General features: G+C 34.4%; 2 protein-coding genes across 3 annotated transcripts; one reads left to right on the forward strand and one right to left on the reverse strand.

Moving 5' to 3' along the window:
* The first annotated feature begins 339 nt into the window (after positions 1-339).
* Positions 340-10,496, forward strand: LOC125051061 (neither inactivation nor afterpotential protein C). 2 transcript variants are annotated; one of them, XM_047651202.1, is made up of 17 exons: positions 340-446; positions 507-858; positions 938-1,042; positions 2,462-2,841; positions 3,066-3,156; positions 3,377-3,658; positions 3,885-4,273; positions 4,342-4,890; positions 4,970-5,262; positions 5,419-5,717; positions 6,291-6,571; positions 7,096-7,245; positions 7,560-7,663; positions 7,882-7,950; positions 8,268-8,455; positions 8,564-8,760; positions 9,052-10,496. In XM_047651202.1, exons 2-17 carry the CDS (start codon positions 553-555, stop codon positions 9,809-9,811), a joined length of 4,443 nt encoding a protein of 1,480 aa, XP_047507158.1. In that variant the 5' UTR covers positions 340-446; positions 507-552; the 3' UTR covers positions 9,812-10,496. The 2 variants fall into 2 exon arrangements, with proteins under 2 accessions (XP_047507158.1, XP_047507159.1); XM_047651203.1 differs by having other exon boundaries at positions 9,121-10,496.
* A 1,637-nt stretch (positions 10,497-12,133) lies between these two features.
* LOC125051177 (protein abrupt-like) lies at positions 12,134-16,074 on the reverse strand. The gene is made up of 6 exons (XM_047651356.1): positions 15,781-16,074; positions 15,502-15,693; positions 15,085-15,222; positions 14,349-14,682; positions 13,574-13,688; positions 12,134-13,071 (listed from the first exon to the last, which is right to left on the reverse strand). The coding sequence occupies exons 1-6, from the start codon at positions 15,961-15,963 to the stop codon at positions 12,855-12,857; spliced, it is 1,179 nt and encodes a 392-aa protein (XP_047507312.1). The 5' UTR covers positions 15,964-16,074; the 3' UTR covers positions 12,134-12,854.
* Between the last annotated feature and the right edge of the window lie 318 nt (positions 16,075-16,392).

The raw sequence follows: 16,392 nt of genomic DNA on the forward strand, positions 1-16,392 counted from the left end.
GTAGACGGCATTGCCAAAGGACTCGCAAGTGACTCGCCGGCCATTCTTGGCACGCTCTTTTGTTGAAAGACCCTCAGACGAATTGGTACCGGAATACGGATAGTGCGCGTGTGCGGCAAAAACTACCTTAAAAACGCTCAGTTGTGGAACAACGAACATCGAGGTGATACGGGTGGAATTTCGTAGTCTGCCATGTCTGCCATAGTCATGTCCGATGGTGAAACTCGATTGAATAAATTTTCTTTTTTTTTTTTTCGTACAATGGAAATTCTATTATCGCATAGCTATGTGTATGCGCAATCGCTATTCAAAGTCCGTAATGGTGTTAGTGGTATCGTAAACGGATTAAGTGTACTTAATTCCGCGAAGCCCCAGCACTTTTCAGAGTTCGCAGCTACCTATTCAATTTTTCACTGTAAGTCGTGAAACCGTGGTAGACGGACTCGGTAAGTGTTATATTTTATTTGACCATCAATTAAATATCACATTTGACTTCTCTTTTATAGACTTACTAAGTTAAAGTATTGAAAAGTACACATGAATCAGTGAACAATGTACGAAGTTAGAATGAGGGATGGCTTGAACGTGTCATCGTTATCAAGCCCTCATGATCGCTATAAAATTGAAAAGAAACTCGGATCTGGTATATTCGGAAAGGTATTTCAAGCATCCGACGATCAGGCTGCTGGCAAATCGGTCGCCGTCAAAGTAATCAACTTAACAGATACAAAAGAACAACACATTCATGAAGAATGTAAAATATTAAGAGATTTTACGAAACACCCAAATATTATCGACTTTTACGGTGTCTTCTGCGAACGTTCCGAATATGTCAAGAAAATATGGTTCGTCATTGAGGTAAGTTCTTCACGACTTAATATTATCAGAATTGGTTATGTCCTATCGAATTCGATATAATGAATCGCTTATTCCCCAGCTATGCGAATTCGGATCTGTCATCGATATTGTCAGAAAATTGAATGCGATGGACAAAAAAATGTCCGAAGAACACATCGCTTACATCCTCAAATATACGATTAAGGTGAGTCCAATCCGAATGACTATAAACATGTCGTTCGTCACATACAACTCGACGCTTATAAAACAAAGGCCCTGCCAGTCGAGCTTTCAAAGGCTGAATCAATTGGTAGTTACTTTGAATGCAAACTCAATTGTTTTCGGATGAGTTGGGATTGTTGCCCTCGACATGGAATAAAATATAGCCGAGCAATCCTCCGCGTACTAAAATCTAGGGCCATTACTTAAACGCAGCCGCATTATTCGATGTGATTCGAGACGGAACGCTCCAAGTTGTCGATGTGAATGTCCGATCGCTCTACAACACCGTGATGCCCCCCCATTGCGAAGCATCGCTCAATTATCGTAAATAATGCTCGCACACGGAAGATATACGACCTTGCTGCGGTAGCCGCGGGTACCTCAGACTCGTTCCTGCTGCCACAAAATATCCCTTACAACCTCGTCTATACAGACCGAAATAACCATAACGCTATTTAGAGCTCTTGCTAAATTAAATCGACTCAAATGGATATTATCTTTATGTAAACCACTTGGCTCACAATGCTCGATGCCTCATTTTACGTGTTGTCTTGTGTATTTTTCATATCATATATAATAAAATATACAATAGTTATCATTAATAGTAATTAAATAAATATTAAACTACAAGTCAAAAGTCAAATTCATTTATTCATATAGGTCACACAATGTGCACTTATAAACGTCAAAAAATAAATATATATTAAGAAACGTTAACAACGACCACATTAATTAAATTATTTACTTTTTGTTACCTATGACGATATATTAGGTATTTGATGCCTGTAGACTATCGTGCAATTATTGTTTTTGATTAGTCCTTAATAATTTACTTGGTACAATTGACATCCCTACAATAAAACGTGCAAGGAACACATTAAGCGACTGATATATCAGTATATGGGACAGGCTGGCGTATGCAAATAGCTCCAATGAATCACATGGGCGTGGACCTCTGAGTGACGTTGATGGTAGCGTCATTGAGGCGTCACAGGTCATTTGTTAGGGCGGTCGCTCCATCACTCCGTGTCAAAGAGATTCACTCCCGCCATTGGCTCCCTTTAACAATGTAATCACTTAATATATTCACTGTTATTACAATATAACAGTGTTGAGTCGAGGTACGAATTAACTATTGAGAATATAGTATATAATAACTGTTTGTACCTAATTTATATCCTACTAAATCATTGTAAACCACACGTTTTATACATAGTAATATGTTTTATTAAAACCACATCACATATCCACCACCAATAATTTTCATTTATATGATGGTGTGCTATTAGCCTTTTGCACCCTCAAACCCAAAGTATTCCTTTTTATGCTGAGCGTTACTAACTTTGCCTACAAGTCTTAGGTCATATAAAAATCACTTATGGAAATTATTTTGGCATTTTAGGCACTCGTATATCTCCACGAGAACAAAGTTATGCATCGCAATGTACGAGCCAGTAATATACTTATAAAGAACAATGGCGAAATAAAAATCTGCGACTTCTCATTGTGCTGTCAATTAAAAGACGCTTTAGATAAAACGACATCTTATATTGGATCGCCGAGTTGGATGGCCCCTGAAATGGTAACTAGAGGTGAAGAGGGATATGACAATAGGGTTGATGTGTGGGCCCTGGGAATCACAACGATTGAAATGGTTGATGGAAAGGGACCCTTCGAAGAGATGCATCCCACTGGAGCCCTGTTTCAAATTCTCAGAAATCCACCCCCAGGCGTGCTGAAACCAGCGATGTCGTCAAATGAAATTAATGATTTTATAAATGAGTTAGTATAAATTAATTCTTATGTCCCATGGGACGAATATCCTTTTCCTCACACGAATAGCACGTCACTCATTAAAACAAAAATAAAATTTGTATGTGAGATAGAATAATTTTTGTTCAAACTATGTTTTCTTCGTGGACCAACACTTTGAGGAAGCGAAGTATTGTGTTAAATATCTAAACATAGTTTTAGTTTGCTTCAAGTTAATGGCAGGTCATTTTCAGGTGCCTTGAGAAAAATCCAGAACACCGACCTTTTATTATGGAGTTGGAAGAACATCCATTCATTCAGTCCGTCCCAGAAAATGATTTCCATGTGAGTTTAATCGTATAGAAAAAACATTATTATATGTCCTTTAAACCCAATTAAAGAAACTGGTATTTATAAACGGTAGGATATGTATAATTGAGTTGCTATTTACCACCCACTAATTGATGTTCATCGGTTTAATTACTACCACTAGCAATTAAATGTATAGCCTCTATTTAATTCAAACGTCAAACTTAAAATACTCTCTTTTCTTAAACGATTACAGCTTTCTACGGAAATAAAAATGCTAGCAAATGACCTGCAAGAAAAAGAAGCACCACCAAGAAAACCAGAACGCATTATTAAAGAAGGTCTTCTTATTACGCAAGGCAGACACGAACCTGAAACCATGCAAGTAGAAGACTTAGCTGCCTTAGAATGCTTAACTGAGGAAAATATTCTAAGCGAAATACATACTAAATTAGAAAAGGGATCTTTTATGTCTTTCATTGGAGATATCTTGTTAATACTTAATCCTAACTCTTCTGACGATATTTATAATGAAGAGGTAAATATATAATTATTAATAATTAATGGACTGTTCTTTGACTAAGCGGGTGTTGTGACACTTTTCACTAACATAGATATAGTGAACCCGGACTAGTTACACCCAGACTGTTGTCTGTTTTGAAGGGTCGGTACTCTAGTGTTTGCTTAGAAAATGTCTAACTTATTCCGAGAAAAATAACAGAGACGGAATTTTTAATCTAATTTGTAATCTGAATTGTTTTCAGTATCACAAAAAGTATGAATGCAAATCTAGATCAGATAATGAGCCACACATTTTTTCTGTCGCTGACAGCGCTTACCAGAATGCTTTGCATCACAATGAACAGCAGTATATAGTGTTTTCTGGAGAAAGTAAATCCGGAAAGACGACAAGTGTACTCCATGCACTTTCGCACTTAACATTCTTGGGTGCTATGAAAAATAACACAGGAGAGCGAATACAAAATGCAACTACTATAATTCTTGCCTGCATAAGTGCGGCTACTCCAATACACTCAAATTCCACGCGAGGAATTTTCCACATACAAGTCACTTACGGAAGCTCAGGAAAATTGAGTGGTGCCATATTTTGGTTATATCAACTTGAGAAATGGAGGGTATCCTCGACTGATATGTATGTATACCACGAAATAATATTAAAATGTTTAGAATCATGAATTTGAAACGTAATGGTTGTTTCAGGTCACATGCTAATTTCAATATAATGTATTATTTTTATGATTCAAAAGAAGCTGATAATAAACTGAGTGAACTTTGTCTAGAACGAAATAGAAAGCACAGGTATCTGAGAATACTGGACGATTCAGTAAGAGGCATTCAAGGTGCACGGGAAAATCCTCGAGACAATGCTAAACGATACCAGGATATAATCGAGTATTTGAAATTGCTTGATTGGCAAGAAGATGAAATCACGTTCTTTGAAACTGTATTAGCAGCGATATTAGTTCTTGGTAATGTAAGATTTAGGGATGGTAAATCTGGTTCGGCGGAAATAGAAAACCCAGACGAAGCTAAAAAGGTGGCAAAACTATTATCTCTTGATGAGGTAAAGTTTATGTGGGCTTTGCTTAACTACTGTTTGATCGAAAACGGTAATGCCGTAAAACGTAAACATTCAACTGACGAAGCTAGAGATGCAAGAGATACATTAGCAAGTACTTTATACAAAAGATTGGTCGATTGGATGATAAACTTGATTAATTCAAAATTATCTTTTATGCGACAAGTTTTGTAAGTATTCTTTATAACCCCTATAATTAGTATTACAAGTAGTATTTAAGAATAATGAATGCTATCATTACTATTACAGTGGCGACAAGTATTCGGTCAGTTTAATTGACGTATTTGGTTTTGAATGCTATCACAGAAATAGACTGGAACAGTTAATTGTAAACACAACAAATGAACAGCTGCAATTTCTCTACAACCAAAAAATATTTGCTTGGGAAATGCAAGAAGAAGAGGAAGAAGAAGTGCCAGTTTTACCTCTACATTATTACGATAATAAGAACTCGGTTGATCAACTTTTGGCGAAACCGCATGGCATATTCTACATTTTAGATGAAGCCAGCCGTACAGGAGGTGGACAGGATTTTATTATGAGTAAGAGATGTTTTATCACATGTGTACAATGTACCTTCATGCTTTTTGAACGAGATAAATCTATGCTTGTTTAAATAAATTTGAAAACTACTAGAACGATTAAACAAATTTTTCTCAGTTAGGAAGCCGATGAATTGTAACTTTCTTTGTATTTAGGCACAGTAAGAGCTTCCTGCAAAGGGCCATACGTGAAGCTTGCTGGCAGTCACGAATTCAGCGTTGCTCACTACACGGGAAAAGTCAATTATGATACAAGGGAAATGGCCGACAAGAATAAAGACTTTTTACCACCTGAAATGACTGAAACTATGCGAGCCTCGACTAATCTTACGATGCAGCAGTTATTCAAAAACAGGCTCACAAAGACCGGCAATCTTACCTTGGCTCCAAATGAAAATGAATCTTCTGCTAATCGAACCAAATCACAAAAAGAACAAGAAAATATCAAGGCTAGGGTGAGTTCATATCAAATTGTAGTCAATAAGTTTCTATAATTTAGAGTCAATTTGGAGTTTCATAAACTTCTAGAACTTTTTGTTAAGGAAATAGAATTATTATTCTATTGAGATCGACTCATCAATTCGATGTGTATTTTTTCACTTACAACATTAAATCTGGTAGATAGGACAAGTATCGAACTGCCTTACCTACATAATTAATCATAAAGTTAACAAAAAAATTATGATTTTAATACGTTACGATATTTACTTTCAGTGCAGTGTTGGCCTAGTGGCTTCAGCGTGCGACTCTCATACCTGAGCTCGTAGGTTCGATCCCCGGCTAATGGACTTTCTTTCTATGTGCGCATTTAACATTTGCTCGAACGGTGAAGAAAAACATCGTGAGGAAACCGACATGTCTTAGACCCAAAAAGTCGACGGCGTGTATCAAGCACTGAAGGCTGATGTCCTACTACTTGCTTATTAGATGTAAAAATGATCATGAAACAGATTCAGAAATCTGAGGCCAAGGCCTAAAGAGGTTGTAGCGCCACTGATTTATTATTTATTTATTTTATATTCTTTCAGAAATTCAACACCGTGTCAAAGGGACAATACTCGCAAGTGCGAAGAATGAGAACTGCAGCAGCGACATACAGAGTAACAAGTTTGGAAATTCTGAAGCAACTTTCAACGAGCAACGGTTTACACTTTGTCCGATGTGTCCGAACAGATCTAAATGACAATCCTCGGGGATTTCAAACTGAAGTCGTAAAGCAGCAATTGAGAGCGATGGCGGTGTTGGACACAGCAAAAGCTCGTCAGTGTGGCTTTTCGTATCGTATACCGTTCGCTGAATTCATTAAAAGGTATTCCATATGTAAATGTATCAATAATTTACTTTGACAATAGTAATAATAATTTATTTGCAAGAATATGGTTCAAAAATGTTCTTGATGAAAATGACCGCATATATTCTGTCACATATAATGGCGTGCAAATTTGCCTTAAAGAGTAGAATTTTACATACAAGTTACATATTACATTATGAATCATATCATTGTAGTCAAATCTTATATTATTTTATCACTACATCATCACATTATTAAAATATATTATTATTATAAATGTTATTCCGATTTTGTAATATATAAACCCAATAGGTGATAAGACGAGCTAAGATGGTAAGTTACTTGAAGAAGGATACTTAAAAATATATAACTATTGATTTCATTTGTCTCTTTACAAGTCTACTATAATCCAATGTTTCTTCGAATGTTTAAACGCACACGTGTTAGACAGGCTCCCGACGCACGAGACAGGCTCTCTTCAATTGTAAAATTTTCAATCAGTGTCGAATATGAACAAAGATAAAAAATTAAAAATTTGGCAGATACCGTTTCCTGGCTTTTGATTTTGATGAGAATGTCGACGAAACAAAAGACAATTGCCGTCTCTTAATGATCAGACTGAAAATGGAAGGATGGGAATTAGGAAAATCGAAAGCATTTTTGAAATATTACAACGAAGAGTTCTTATCCAGGTAATTCGGTTGTATTTAGAGACTGTTAGCTCCAATCTACTATGGTAGCATTTTAATATGCAGATTTCAAATAAACAATGCATTTTACTCGTTAATACCACAGAGACGTTACATAACAGGGCGTTAAAATTGGCGAATTAAATAACAGTTTTCATTGTGCAAAACTGGAGCATATTTTTGCAGCTATTTCTCTGATCTTCTTTTCACTGCTTCCTTTGCTTTCCCATTTGAATCAAGTCTAGAATCCCCGAGCTAGGAGCTTTAATTCAAGTCCAATTAAGAAACATAACAAATAATTTATTTATTATTAACAGGTTGTATGAGACACAAGTGAAGAAAATAGTTAAGGTGCAAAGTATGATGCGTACCTTCTTAGCGAAGCGGAAAGCTGTGCAAAGCAAATCCAAGGCTATGCATAGTGAGTGAATACAGGGGCTAATGCATAGAAACGGACGGACATTGGTTCAAGAGCTTGTTAACTTGCTAGCTAGAACTGCTTACGTGGCGTTGCTTATAGACACTGAAATGTACTACTGAAATTATGCTAGTAACAACTGTCCAGAAAGATTAGCCAATTCCATCCGTTTCTATACACCGTAAAATATAAACAAATGATTCATCATCCATCTATTTCAGTCAAGGAATTAAAAAAACAGAAGTCGGCAAATATGAACGATGAGGAGGCTGCTTTGGTTATACAGAAAGGTAAGTGTAAAATAATACAGAATTCCTCGAAAACCATGACCCGTATCGCTTCAAACGTAATTGAATTGATTAACTGAATAAATAATGTTCGGGCAACATTCGAACCGTACTTGCATACCAAAGTAAACATGACATTAACACGTTAGAAGTAATCTCTATAGACAAGTTGGTGACAGTTTTTGGTCTATCGTCTAAATCTTAATTGAGGACAGAAATAAAAAAGAATCACACTACCAAGGTTAATTGTATAAAATTTTGGGCAATTATAAATACATATAAACAGCATTTGATAACACAAAAAACCTGCTATCTTCTAGCGTACAGAGGTTTCGTTGTCCGAAAGGCATATGGACCAATAGTCAACAAATCAACTGGCGAGATCGATGAGGAAACGTCGTCTTTTCTGAAGCGCTTTGCGAGGAAGTGGAAGAGTAGATCGCTTTTCCAAGTTCTTCTCCAGTACCGTGCTCTTCGTTACCAGGACCTAGTTAATTTCTCACAACAGGTATTACAGATCAATAAAACTAAATAAAAAAGTTTGATACAAAACGGATATGATTGACTCCTCCAACCAAACTTTTTACAAGCGCCTACAAGATTTCAACAATTTCAGATACACATGTACAACCAAGTTTTAGTTGAAGGATTATTGAACACAAATTCATCAGTATTACTTGAACGTATTGATCCACATGCCAGGAAAGAATTCCTTGGAACCCCGCGTCCAACTGTCTGGAAGCTGCCCTTCAGACTTGATGAAATTCAATTTTTCGACACCTCGCACATGTGCGATCCTAAAGTCAAAAGCAAGTACGTATCAATGTTTTTAAATACAACTATACGATGTAAAAATATTCTCCCAATTGGAAAATCATCGTATAGTAATTTTTTCATAAATGACCATATTCTTGATTTTTGCTAGTAGTTCCTGATTCAGGAACATTATTAGATCTAAAAGGTAAACTGCGACTTATTTTTCATTATGATGTACTTTATCTTTATTGTTGTTAGAATCAAAGCCTTTTTTCTAATACTAACATAATGCATTTAAGTTCGCAGAGTGCCGTCCCCTAATTCTAACCTACTGGTTTCTCATTATAGCGACACATTTGCCAGTCAATACGATTCAGACCACGAGCAGTGGGACGAACCTTTCAAACATCGGTTTAGTTCTTCAGGATCAACCACCAGAACGAAGAGTACACAGACCCTCCTTAGCGTGCCCTTCTGCAGAGATCCCACGCAGCCTATGCCCAAGTTGCCGGACGAGCCCAAGATGGAGTACGCTCCCAATAGACCCGTGCTCTACAATAAGAAGCACGTCTCTTCGCCACAAAAATTCTATCAGCCCCCAACTCCGTGGGCGACAAATAACGAAGATATCTTTGAACCTACAGTTCCTAGACGCAGCACCAGCTTTTACGGCCCTGATTCGGAGGCGTGTGATCCCGTTCGCGAGCTGCAAGCTCTGGCCAAGTCTACAGGGGATTTAAACACTGACGATGACAACCCTCCGTTTAATTTTCAAGCTATGCTAAAAAAAACACCAAAAAATAGAGCTTCCATGAAGCGTTATGGAGAGAATGACGGTGGTTTTGAAAGAGCTCAAGCGCCGCCAAAACGTATAATAACTCCTACGGAACAAACCTATAGAGGTCCGAGGCGCTCAGAAAGTGGAAATTTGACCTCTGCGCCTACAACACCAACATCTCCCTCTGGTAGGTACAATTATGACGACCCGGTATCGAGATCTGATGACTATCTTAAGCCCAAAAACAACTTTATGGACAACAGAGATGAGAGCAAAACAGTTGAAATAGCACCGGGCATTTCTGTAGAAGGAACAGTGACGGACTTGTAAGAAAACGCTTGATAGTTCGTAAAAAATATATTTGAATCTTCTTTGTCTTAAATACATTCTCACTGCATTACATCTGATTAACTTTAAAGCCATGAGTTACAGGTTAGATCATAAGATTGTTATTTTTAATTGATTTCAAAGAAACGGATTCCATCGCCCTAAGATATAACTTTAAACATGTATCAAATGTAGTACTTAAAAAATTTTGGAAAGCACTACATTATTAGTATTTTAATGACATTTTAATTAAAAATCTTATTGATATATCAAAGAGCGATAAAACCTGTTCACTATATTTATATAATTACGTAAAAACGCTAATTTCTCGTTACATATTACAATTTTGAATCACCGTGCGATCATCATACAAAAATATACTATATGACTATGTAGATCTTACATCGAACATTGCTTTGGTAACTTACGATTACTTAAAAATATTGCTTATGTTTCCTAATTTAAGTGGTCATCTTAAATTAAATTATTATATTAAAGAGTATTTAGACAAAATGTTTATGCTATTATGGACTTGTGTTAGCGAGTATATTCTTATAGGACATTTATTGTTTTAGATTAGAAATATTACGAATAAGCTCATCAATCATTTGTACGAGTTGATATGTTTCAGAATTCTATCCAAAATAATTCATTATGTTATTTCTGAGAGTAAAATGTTTGAAAAATCTATTTCTCTTTCATTATTATGTACCACATATGTAAGGAGAAAATCTGTCAAAAATATCGACAAAACCAGACTCTCTTATACGTTTTAATTGCTCAAATAATTGCACTTTTCATTAAACACACATCACTTAACTATATGGACTTATTTTGAACTTTAAGCCTCGTCCCGTCATGGTTTATTGATTATTGCATCTGTTTTGAGTTGGTAATCAGTCTTCAGAGCCGACAAACTACACGGTTCTTGGTAAATCAAACATAGGACAGTCGGATAATACGTCCCGTCAGTATAGAGGCGGTATATAACCATAATTCTCGAATTACAAAAATATTTTGGTTAATTCATTGCTCATAAGATAGGTTCAATTCTTATACAATATGACACACAATTTATTAAACTCGTCCTTAAATCTAAACTCTGACTTGAGTAAGTGAGATCAAAATTAATGTTTATGTAATTCACAAGTTAAGTATAGATAAATAAGGATCGACGTACCAATTGTCACCGCTTTCTTTCTGTCGTCCCTCACCATTACATTTCACACATAAGCAAAATCAATTATGATTGTTTTTTTTTTATGGCTCTGGCACGGTTTGTGCATTAGCCAGCGTCAAGTATGAGATTTTTATCATTCGTGCTTTTTGCCTTAGAAATTCGATCATGTCCTCCATGTACGGTTTAGGCACTCGCCCGGTACCGCACAACCCTCCCAAAGGCCGAGAACAAATTAAAATTAAATTAAAACTTGCCCTCGAACCGGGAATCGAACCCGGTACCCCTCACCTAGCTGCCACTTAATAAGACCGCTAGGCTATGAGGCCCCCATTATAATTGTTTACAACACATGACACGTGCGGCGAACATACCTTCCTTCCTTATTTATCTATCCCATAGAAATAAGATCGCCGTAAACAATATGGCGTCAAACGAAATATTATAAAATTTATAAGTGTTACATTAATATTTTATGTATGTTTTCGAATCGAATTATATATAATATTATTTTTAAAATTTCGTCTCACCGATCAATTAAAAGCAAGAACACCAAAATAGTTTTATCTTAAACACACACTTATATTATTTTAAGACCAGGCTTATCTCACTAACATTGCTGATGCCAAAGGATTTTTTAATCTGTGTTCAATTGTTTTTTGCTTAAATGACAATTCGTAATTCATAAAAAATAAATCAAGTTAATGGCACTTTGACTAAAGACACCAGTCTCTTTTCGTCACAGCGAAACCAGAAAAAGACAAAATAATACTCAAGTTGAAAGATTAGATTAAACTTGTTTATTTTTTATGAACAGGGACAGTATTTTAGGCAAAATTAGATAAGTTTTTTTTAGACCTACATTTTAAGATATAATAACATAAAAGACAAGCTTATCAATAGGATAAAAACAGAATCATTGAAACATTGCATTTATACCTTTGGCATATGTACAATCGGTGACCGATATAAAATATTGACGATAATTTAATTGACGATTTTTTATAAAAATATATATTTTGTATATATAATATACTGTAGTAAACTTGCTTTCGCCGTACATATATAAAATACATCGAAAATATAGTATATAAATTTATAATGAGCCATATCAATAAATATTCTTATAAAAATTTAGATATAATATATATGATAGTAAAATTCATACGAAAAACAAAAATTTTGTGACTTGTAGGAAACTAAAAAACGTCTCAAAACGCAAAGTATGAATAGATATTATTTGTTTAAGTCAGAAAGGTTTTCCATTATTTGTAATTTAAATTTTCAAAATAGACAAAAATTACAGCCGTTCGAAAACATTTATTTTATAGAAATGGGCAGAAGGCACCATATGCCTCATATAGCTTCATATATCTGTCAAAAATTCATATTTTAGTTCCTACAAAGCACAATACGATTTTAAACAAATTCATTTCGCACCACCAGATGGCGCCCCTGTCAAAGCGATCTCCGGTTGCAATATTAAAAAATGATTATATTAAAATCCCAATAAAATTAAAGCCAACTGCCACAGCCAACAAGCCACAGATTGACAAGTAATGTAAGATTTTAATTTTTCAGTTTTTACTTTTAAAGATTATAATTTGGTAAATTTACGCGCTGCGATTGGTAAAAATGTATAAATATCTAATTAAAGTAAAATATTATATTTTGTATTTGTATATTGTTGATGGCGTTGCGAAAATCATCTTTACAATGTCAGTTATATCTATTTTAGGATTCGAAGATACTATCTTTTTAAATATGACATTTTTATATACGTATAATTATTTTATTAAAACTTTTCCTTCGATATTTGATAGTTACCAAACAAGTTGGTGCCATCTGGTGGTAATTTGTAAAAGCTATTTAATTTTTCTCACTCACAGTTCCATTAGGGTCCATGCCTACTTGTCCCAATAATTGGGCTACACTAGGCTCGTTCAGGGTCAAAACAGCGTGAGCTTCTACCATCACAACAAGTGAGTTTCTGGCTTCTTCGTGGGGAACCCCATGGGTTTTGGTGGCGTGGGAATACCACGCTCCAGTTGTTGGTAATACAGATACGCACCATTTGCAGGATAGTCTGCAATTAAGATTTTTGAAGTTATACTTTTTTAGGGGCGTTATGAAAAATTGATGAGAGTTACGAAAAATATTACGATGCGCGCGCACCGTGACACAAAATTAACAGAATGAAGTTGCCCACGGAAGATGCTACGGAACTGGACATAATTTAAAAACAACATTCGAATAATAATAGAATTTATGTTACACTTAATGTAAGAGAATAATAATAAATATTTATTTATTTAATTTTTCAAATGTAAACTGAACTTTATTGACTATAATGACTACTTTTCCAGTCTTTGATAATTTAATTGTAATTAATTATTTGCATGCAATCAAAAACAATTTTTAATAATGCCAAAGAAGTATAACTTCTTACGCGCGTACATAAGTACACGCACCCTTTTTTTAAGTTAAAGGTCTGCTCTCAAACAAAAATGGTTGTTGGAAAATCCAGTAATTTTTTAATGGATCATATGAGATAAATTCAAACAAAATAATAATATAATAATTTATACCTGTTAGTCATATGTCGAGACTTTACGTGTCGCCGTCGATATCCCCAGCTATTGTAGACTCGTGGACAGAATGGGCAGGGAAACGATGGATTTGCATAGGAAGTACCGGACTTATCTAAAATCATATGGATACTGTTGAAAATTGAATTCAAGTTTATTTGCCTATAACTCTAAAGTGACTATATGGTTAAACCATGAAAATAAATTTTTATCCTCCTTATAAATGATGATAAAAAAGATATAAGAAATAGACATATAATAATAATCAAAAAAGAAAAATAAAAAAATTCTTTGAAAAGAAAAAGGAATAATAATATTAATTACGTATATAAATATCGAAAACTTACACACACACTTTTGCAGTATTGTTTTTAATTTTACTTATATATTTATTAAAAGGCAATATTCTAAAATTTTCATATGATGTACTACACATGACATGTATTATTGATTCTTAACAATGGTAAAACTAGCCACTTCAGACTTTTCCTATCCGGGTAAACTCTATTTAGTGACAATGTTGTAATAGTTCAAACTTTACTTCATTGTAATTAACATAGATCACACCTAAAATTAAATCATCAATTACTTTGTAGGGGTTTAAGACATGACAGACCAACTTAAAATTCGACTCGGCAACAAACTAGGATAGTGTACATTTTATTATATTGACACCTTATGTCTTAAGAAAAACAAAACTCCACAAACAATGCCATTTATATGCTGACACATTGATAGAGTGAATAATGCTAATTAATTATATAAACCTACTTACCTTTAATATCCTCATTTGACAACAAGTTCAAATTCTCTGTGGCTATATTAAGTGATTCCACTATTGTTCCACTCTGAATTACAGTTTCCACTTCCTTATCAATCTCAATCTCTTTATCATCATTATCACAAGTGTTTAAACATGGCTGAGTACTGCTGACTTCGTTAATGCACTTCTTTCCATTAGTGTCACTAAAGTGGGATTTCGGTGAAGAGGTGATAGAGTATTTCTTATCCATATTGTCATCAAGAATCGCTATGTCAGTATCATTTGTGTTTTCACCAGAGTCATCAGTAAGAGGCGAATCAACAGGTTCCACTTTCGGCATTATATTCTAAAATTGTAAGTAATTTATAAAAAAATAATATTTATCAACGGTTAAAGCCAAAATAGTATCTTATTATAGTAGTAGTAGATTACGGATCTATATACAGAAAGTAAAAATTTTTTTGCTATAGTTACAACAACTTTAAAAAACATCACAGCACCATCAAAAAATAATTCTTAAGTGTAAATTTATCATGTTTTGGTATGTTAGATGTCTTAGTAATTTGGTTTTATTTTGATATACAAAAACTACTCTTAATTTTAAAGGACTTTTTTAAAATTATGATTTAGCCAGGTATGGAATACCATGCCATGCTAATTTATGTTTTCCTAGCTTTTTTCTAGTGTCTCTTTAACTGATTCATAATAGTGTAATGTCTGTGTTAATAAGTATATTAATGCTACTTACATTGTTTTTTATATCAGGACTTAAATTACATGCATCAACTTTCGCATTGATGGAAGGTTTTTTAATTTTGTTATTATTGTCCTCTTGTTCACTCTTTTTACGTTTTTTTGAGCTTGTCTGGGTAGTACAAGCTGATTTCTAAAAAAGTTATAAACATGTGAAATGGTTTCAACTTCTAATTTTGTAAATAGTAAAATAAAGTGGATGTTCATATCTTAACACATACATACTATTTGATTATTTAACAGTTTTATTTTCAATATAAAGTTAGATAAAGATAATATTTTATAATTTTAGTTAGACAATTTGACCTTTTTACACATAGTCAAATATCTGATACTGAAATGCTATGTATGACAATACAGTTGAATGTAATAATATAAATATATAATTGTATAATACATATTAATAAGTTACCTCAGCATCACGGCTACCTTCACTACCTGTAGAGAGTCCACAGATTCTTAGTGTTTCAGCTGTTTTTAACAAAATTGGTAAAGATTCCTCGGTAACATTCACTTCGCCGTTATACATAAACGTTAGTAGTGTCCTTAAAGAGTCCGTGTTGATGTCATGAAGTACTATAATTGGATCCCTGTGGGGGTTTTGCTACGGAAAACATGTGGGCGTAAGAATCGTTATACAATTTGCAAAATGTTTCCGCATACCTCATTACAACAATGTTCTACTGTTTACCTGGAAGATAGTTCTAAAAAGGGAACTGTTAGCCGATAGTATCACTTTATGAGCTTTAAAGCTTAGTCCTTCAGACACCAGGGTGACATCACATAATCCTTCGTCTTTAAAAAGCTCTTTGACGTTACACAATATGTTATTCTGATAGCCATTCCACTTTAAACTAATTTCTTGATTCGACATGATATTCCTTCATGCAAAAGTTGTAAAAAATAAAAAAATACAAAAAGTAAACAACGCACCGAGTATTCAGCGTTGCTAAAATACTACAAACTTACAAAGAGTACTCTGTACTGACTACTGACCACAGAGTACATACTATAAACTCAATACTGCTTATTAGTTTGACAATTAACATTTCAATATGACAACCTGGCGATTCAAATAATCGGATTGTGTAAACAGTTTAATCGATTTTAAGATCGAATTAACATGCATACGCATTTTCAAAATGGTAAATTAGAAAATGTAATTTTCTTTAACAATTCGAACAGTGTGTGAAAGATACTAATAAAGTATTCAAGTGGCGCCGAGGAGGCCACTGCTGTCTGGACTCTGGACGATAATGTGTCCGGAACGGGCATGCGTGTGACCTAACTCTTACGGCGATTT

The sequence above is a fragment of the Pieris napi genome, chromosome 7, assembly GCF_905475465.1.
Source record: "Pieris napi chromosome 7, ilPieNapi1.2, whole genome shotgun sequence".
In the NCBI taxonomy this organism is placed as follows: Eukaryota; Metazoa; Arthropoda; class Insecta; order Lepidoptera; family Pieridae; genus Pieris; species Pieris napi.